The sequence below is a fragment of the Pyrus communis genome, chromosome 17 (genome assembly GCF_041283825.1).
Source record: "Pyrus communis isolate YQ-2024b chromosome 17, ASM4128382v1, whole genome shotgun sequence".
Classification (NCBI taxonomy): Eukaryota; Viridiplantae; Streptophyta; class Magnoliopsida; order Rosales; family Rosaceae; genus Pyrus; species Pyrus communis.
Window position 1 is genome coordinate 22,382,594 of NC_142581.1, and position 7,782 is coordinate 22,390,375.

General features: G+C 38.9%; 1 protein-coding gene across 1 annotated transcript; it reads right to left on the bottom strand.

Annotated features, from left to right (window-relative positions):
* Positions 1–3,603: 3,603 nt before the first annotated feature.
* On the bottom strand, positions 3,604–7,165 carry LOC137740621 (uncharacterized). The gene is made up of 2 exons (XM_088688647.1): positions 5,319–7,165; positions 3,604–5,075 (listed from the first exon to the last, which is right to left on the bottom strand). The coding sequence occupies exon 1, from the start codon at positions 6,520–6,522 to the stop codon at positions 5,488–5,490; it is 1,035 nt and encodes a 344-aa protein (XP_088544773.1). The 5' UTR covers positions 6,523–7,165; the 3' UTR covers positions 3,604–5,075; positions 5,319–5,487.
* Between the last annotated feature and the right edge of the window lie 617 nt (positions 7,166–7,782).

Consider the following 7,782-nt stretch of genomic DNA (forward strand, 5'->3'; position numbering starts at 1 on the left):
ATGCGAAGAACAACAACAAATCATTCACCAAATGGGAATGTTGGGATGTTGTCAAAGATTGTCCCAGATACAAACTTATGCTAACTGGTCCAGAAGTTGTCATGCACGACATCCCTTTACATAGTTCGCCAAAAGCAGACTCGGCCAACCAGGAAGGTGGCAGATTTGAAGAGCAGGAAGGGACGTCTAAAGAAGTGCCAAAGACGCAGTCGACTTGTCGATCCCTAAGGCCTCAAGGTAAAAAGGCGGCAAAGAAAAAGGGGAGTTCTTCCAAAAATGACTACACAAAATATATGGACGAACTTGCTTGCCAAGGTGAAATGAACATGGCATGGGAAATGGCTAGAGATAAGGCAAAATCAGTGACTATGGAAGCAATCTTAGCAGCTATTGAGAGACGTGATATGGCTAATGAGAGACAAAGAGAAATACTTAATCAAGAAAGCTAGCTGCTTAGAGAAGAAATGATGGCTCAAGCAGATCGTGACACTACGAACAAGCCTCTAGAAGGAATGTCTCCGAATTCTAAATATTTTTGGACATCAGAAAAAAAAAAAGACGTGGTGCAAAGGAGGCATGCAAGAGACAAGGAAACAAGTCAAGGGGGTTCTAGCTATACATATCCTAGCAACAAAGATCCTAGCACCACATATCCTAGCTCCTCAGACTTTGTATAATTTCTTATTTATTTCTAGTACTTTATTTAATTTCATCTTTCCTTTTAGTACTTTATGTAATTTCTTATTTATTTTTAGTACTTGATGTAATTTCTTATTTATTTGCAGTATTTAATGTAAACACACCAAATAAAATTACATAAACTCACCAAATAAACTTTAAAAAACACACCAAATAAACTAAGAACTTTATTCTTCCACCATAAGCTCCTTTTAATTTTCACCTTGTTGCAATCCCCACTGGTGCTCAATCAAGTCAGTTTGAAGGCTTAAGAGCTAGTATGGTAGCTGCATTGAAGTGTACCACTCAACGATCAATTGATTGTAACGTCCATCCCGTTCTAATGGCTTGTGTTGTATGAGATCTTTGGTGCGATCATGAGCACAATGGATACATGTTCTTGAGTTGTTCATCGTGTCCAGCTTGTACTCATCGACAACATCATAATCATACTCATCTTCTACAATCATGTTGTGGAGAATGATACACGTCATCATGATCGATCGAAGAGCCTTGACATCAAACATTTTGGCAGTAGCCCTGACAATTGCCCAAAGAGCTTGTAGGATACCAAAATAATGCTCCACATCCTTTCTGCACCCCTATTGACATTTTGCGTAGTGTTTTTCTTTTTCACTTTGTGGATGTGGCACTGTTTTGCCAAACATTGTCCAGCTTGGGTAAATGTCATCTGATAGGTAGTATGCTCCTTCGTATTTATGACCATTCACCCAATATGTGACTCTCGGTGTTTTTCCCTGCAACACTTTGTCGAACACTGGAGATTGGGCCATTACATTGAGGTCATTTTGAGCTCTTAGAACACCAAAAAAAGCATGCCAAATTCATTTATCAAATGAAGCTACCGCTTCCAAAATGATACTTTTGGCTGATTTTCTGTCGCCATAAGCTCATTGCCATGCACTTGGAAGCTTTTTCCAGGTCCAGTGCATGCAATCGATGCTTCTAATTATGTCAGGAAAGCCTGGCATCTCACCCTTCTTCAGAAGCCTTCATAGGTCCCTTGGCGTGGGTTTCCGGAGGTACTCATCGGTGTACAGGGCTTTGATTACGTAGCAAAACTGGATCAGGGAGTCTAGAATACTTGATTTTCCCATCCTCGCTATCTCATCCACTTGATCTGTAAATGCACCATATGCAACATTATTTTTTTTGCTCAGTAATGTAGGGTTTATATGGACAAAAAAAGAAAGGATGAGGTTCTGGACAATGTCACGTGGCACTATGTGATTGGTTGAAAATCTTATCGAAATCTTGGCTAAATTATTGTAAACAGATAATGACACGTGGCGCACTGGGATTGGTTAAAAATCTTATTGGAAATCTTTCCACAAAATAGTACATTCGGATAATTACATGTGGCATGACAGGATTGGTTGAAAATATAATCAAAATCTTGGCTAAATGATTGTAAACAGATAGTGACACGTGGTGCATCGGGATTAGTTGAAAAACTTATCAAAAATCTATCCACAAAATAGTACTTTCAGATAATGACACGTGACGTGACAAGATTGGTTAAAAATCCTATCCGAAATTAAAACTAATTTATTTTTTTTACTTTAAATGGGCTTGGTGCCAGCGCATTTTGCAGGAGTGAAGATGCATTTGTGCCAGCGTATTTTTTAGGAGTGGAGATGCATTTGGCCAATTAACTGTTCATTGGGGTCAATCACTATTCATTGAGTGGATTAAATGGGCTGGGTGTCAACATATTTTTAAAGGTGGAGTTGCTCTTAGTTATTTAAAATGCCTTCATCCACCTCCTCAGCACCACCATGGCAATTTTTGCATTTAACCCCAATCCTCCAACACCACTCTCCCAGATCATCTTCCTAGTTCCCACCCTGCAGAAGAAAATACTATTTTAAGAACCTAGCCAAATTCATCTTCCTAGTTCCCACCCCGCGGAAAAAATTAACATTTTTAGCCTATGCATCTTTCCAGTTCCCACCCTGCAGAAAATATTCCGGAAAGCAATCAGAGCCATGGACCAGACGAGCATCAACATCACCAACGGTGCGAGCTTTGGCCCCGAACTTCGAGGTCCTGATCATCAAACCAACGTCACATGAGGATGAGCCGGCTGTGTCGGCGATGTCGAAGCATCTGCGAAGCCTCTTGATAAGAGGGCATAATAGGAAAGTAGAAATGCATTCTCAATTCCTTCACCATCCCGTAATCCAAATACCTCACCCATGGAGGGAGTCCAATTCCTCCAATTTCAGGAATTAAATTCCATTTTTCGTGTGGGTCCCACACGCTGTTGATTTCTCTAAATCGTAGTAAACACAAGAATTATCCGTAATCGGAATTGAATTTCTTATTTTTATTCTGATTACGGATGCGTAAACACGCCCATTGCTCTAGTGCGATTGCCCTGTACGGCTTGGACCAATTTATAAACATGACTTACCCTTTCATTTTAATATCTTGGAAGACTACGCAAAAGCTAATGCAAGCCCAATATTGTTGTGGGTGGCTCATCTCCGAAATCTTAAAATACTTATCCACGTATTTACGCCTGCATTCCCAGGCTGTTGTGGTTACAAGTATTTGTAATAAAGCCAAGATCTAGGGTTCGAAAGGTGGTGGTGGTGGTGGTAATAAATGGCAGTGAATTATAAAATTTATATGAGGTATTCTAAAATACCTCAGTTTTGTTTTTGATTTTTTTTGTTTTCCTTTTCCAAAACCTCGATTTTTTAGGTATTAATTGCATTCCCAGTTAATCACTATTTATATATTAGAGTTTTGTTACAGTTTCACTAATTTTCTTACCGTCAAGTAATTAAAATCAAATAAATATGAAATATGTCGTAATAAATAACCCAAATCTCAAACCCTAACTCAACCTTAACTATTGCACATAGAAGATAGGGGAGGAGGAAGATAGAAGGAATAGAGCTCCAATATTTTTGTATTGATTTCTTTTATAAAATTTTAATCTTTTTACAAACCAAAGAGCAAGTGCTCTTATACACGAAGTGTGACTACTGCTGGCTGACATTTCTAACAAATTCCCCTAATAATAAATATAAAACCCTCAATTACAACTAACTTGACTCTTAATTAAAGCATAAACCTCAATTACAAAATGGGTTCATAACAATATTTCCCCCTTGAAAATTAGCCTTGTCCTCAAGGCTTAAAAAAGAAATTGTGGAAACTTGTTTGAACGCATCAGAACTCTCCTTCAGTTCCAGAAGCACCTTAGTTCCAGAAATGCCCATTACAATCCCAATATCAACAAGTTACAAAGTAGATGCATTATTCACTCCATCAACAATCATAGCAACAACCTCACCATCCTCTTTGAGCAACCTCACAACCTTTTGTTTGTGCTTTGGTTCGACCCTTGAAAACAGAAGGCCATCACCTTATCTCAGATGGGCTTTTGGATCACGTAGAGTACTCATAAACTCTTTTCCTGTAAGGCTTCTTGAATGTATGTCTTTATTAGCACCAAACACGCCTATTTCAAAGCATATTGCTTCTGCAATGTTCTGGTTATCTCCCGTGATTACCATAACAAGAATTCCAGCTGCTCATCAATCTTCCATTACTTTAAACATCCTTGAAATCTTCTGGTCTGTGATCAGAACTCCAGCATTCTTAAATTCAACAAACAATTTCTCAGGGTTTGTAGCAAATTGAGGGAAGATATGTCTTTTATCAATCTTCAATCCGACGATAGTCTCAAATGAGAAGGGTGACTCGATGGACATGACACTAATAGGGACCACGGCAAACACATACCTAGGAACATTATTTTTAATTGCTGCAATATGGACTGATTCCAAAACTTTTTCAGCTCTTGAGCCATCAATGCCCTTGTCTCTTAAATTCACCAACACTAAATGGTTCTCTGTTCCACCAGAAACAATATTATAGCCCTTCTCGAACAAGCTTTCTACAAGTTTTGAGAAATTACTAGGTGACTTATGGGTTGTGGTTTTAACCATATCTGCATACTCAGAATGAGATGAAATAACACTAGCAGTAACCAATACACTGATGTGTGCCATATCATCCAACAAAATTGCTTTCTGCTTATGGCAGACCTTGCGGAGGCGTCCATAATCATACAACCATGCATAAACACTAGAACCAGCAACTCTTAGATTTGGCTTGGATACTATTACCCCTTCACCACCAAAAGTGAGCATATGAATACATCTACATGTTTTCCTATGATGTAACTCCAGGTCTACCAAAATCAATCTTTTACCAATCATATGAGAGAAAATATGATGACTAACACACTGCTGCTCAGTTTCAGTCACATATAGTTTTATCTCAGATTTCCCACACTCCTTGAAGTGCATTCCATGAAACAAGAAAAGTAAGATTGAAGCGGGTGTTGTTCCATCCCCCTGCAAAAAAAAAGCGCTTGGCCTCAATCTCTAGATTTAGGGAACTTGTTAGATTGTTGGCAACTATAGAAATGACTTCCTTGAAGTAAGAGGTTTGTGCAATCAATGACTTCCTTGGATTAAGTGGCAAGGCATCAGATAAATTGGCATTGTCTAGAAAATATTGTTTTATCTCTGCCAAATATACCATCTCTTTGAACATGAAGCAATTATCTTCAAACCAATTGGCCCAACTTTTCTTACCACAACTGTACAAAGAAAGATCAGGACCTTGCTTTTGATTTTCTGCTAGGGGTTGCTAGAACTCATCTAATTCACCAGAACTGTTCTCTCGAAAACAGCCTTCCATAAAAATTGGTTCCATGTTGCCGTTTTCCCAGCTGACCTTTCTCCGGTCTTCATTCACAATAATCTAGGAAGAACTGACCACATCAGCTTTCACTTCCAGTTTGAAACAACCATCGTTCGCTCGAGATGTACCCTTCCAATATCCACTTGATATAAGTTGCAGAACAGATCGTACCGCTGCCCCTCCTAGGAGCCTCTTCGAATCTCTACTAATTGGTGAAGACAAACTAGACACCGAGTTGTGAACTGTGACTTCTGTCTTTCCAACCGTTGAAGCTGGCAAATCTCCATTAAGACTTTGAACAACATGTGCTCGCATGTTTTCTGTTTTTGAACATTGGTGGAATAAGAGCTTTTCATTTGAACTGGTTGATAATGGCTGGAAAATGGCCATAACTGACAATGCACTGATTTTTAATAGTGATAAGCAGAGGAATTGCTTGATAGCATTTAGAAACATCCAATTGTTGCACCAAATTGGACCTCTATCATCCATGACCACCTGCAAAAGCTCCAAGGACAATACTATACGCCTTAAGAGAATTTGATCATCATAGTGCTCATTTGATGAGTATTTCATGGGCATCTTACACAAGTTTTTAAATAAAAGATACCCATCATCCCTAATCTGACTAGCACTTTCACCCGATTCAACACTATCATTATTAGATTTTCCACTTAAATCACATTTTTCATCTGAGCCATGGTATTCAGTAATCCTAATCTCAATGTGAGACACATTAGCTTCTTCTTCAGAAGACACTTCTTTAACCATTGGCTTGCTGCTACTACCATCCAGTTTAGGGCTAGCTTCTAAATCATGCATATCTAAAGAGGCCACAGAAAGCATATGTACATTTGCACTCCCTCTCTTAGACAGTTGATCAAACAGTTGCAGTGCACAAAAATTCTTCTTCACAAATTTGCCCACAAGGTACCAATTAACCCACCCAAATTGATCTTTCAACAACGCATCATACACGAGCTCATTGACACCGGTAGAAAAGGCAAAGACAAACTGCAAAAGCCCATGGCAAATGGCCTTCCAATTTTCAAGATTGTAAGTCAAGGATCTCAATACCTCATGTCGACGTATCATTCCTAACTCCTATAACCCACTAGGTAGCTGACACCAAACATGAAGTTTTCTTCTTGATGAAATAACCAATGTTGTCATCGTAATCCGACTGTGCAATCTTCTCCTCCAGTGACCTAAATTTGGAGCCTCCACCCTTATCCTGAATGCCCTTGCAGTAGCACATGTCACGATCGAGAACAACACAGCAACATGAGTCTGAAATTTTATCAAACACATAACGGGCAGACATTCCAACTACTTCTTTCTAGCATTTATTCTCAAGCATTGTGGGCTTTGCTTGCATACAGTCAACTCTAATTTTCGTAAAAAGAGGTATGAAAGGCGAATTCATTGTCTGAGAACTTGCAAAGGTTAGAAAGGACTGAGTCACTGCAATATGGGAGCAACTGTGAAGCTGTGGTCATCACCGAATCACGAATTACACTCTTTGAACCAAGCAGCGAAACTGTGGCTGCAGCGGAGTCCTTCGAGTGTGACTTGACGGCTAGTGCTTGCAACAACGGGGAAGATGAGAGCAACGGTAGAGCTTGGACTGCCGATGGCAACAGGATCGGAACAATCGTAGGAGAACCATGAGGGTCACTGGCAAGAGGGGTAGAGATGCTGTCCCCGACACCTCAAGAAAGCATTTCCCGATGAAATTCTCAATTACAACTAACTTGACTCTTAATTAAAGCATAAACCTCAATTACAAATTGGGTTCATAACAATAAATTATCAATGCGCGCGCACCTGCCACCAAATTCATGAACCTTTTTTTTTGGTACTGGATATAGTGTCTACTCTTACTCATCATTGTATTTACCCTCGTTACTAGACTAACTCTAATTGGCTTGATGTTATTTGTGTTTAAGACAGTAAATACATGTTTAAACATTTAACATGGTAGAGTCGCTCTCCCACAAAAAAAAATTATATCCTTAGAATCAAACTAACTACAATTAGATATTGAACTTATCATAAATAAATACACATCATTTCGCATTAGTTTGAGTTGGTTTTGAGAACTCTTTTTCCAAGCAAATGGAGATAACTATCACTAAAAAAAAAAAAAAAAAAAGCTAATTGGTGTATTGAAATTTGGAAACCTAACATGTTTATTTCTTTTCCACAAGCACACAAACTCATAACTCTCTTTTAAAATGCTATTCCCCTGACATTCTTTTTTAACTGAGGTTTTGTCCAAGAACTAATGCGGCTCCTTTTAGAGCAACTCCACCAGCTAAGAATTGCCCTCATAATTGGGTTTAATTGCCCCCT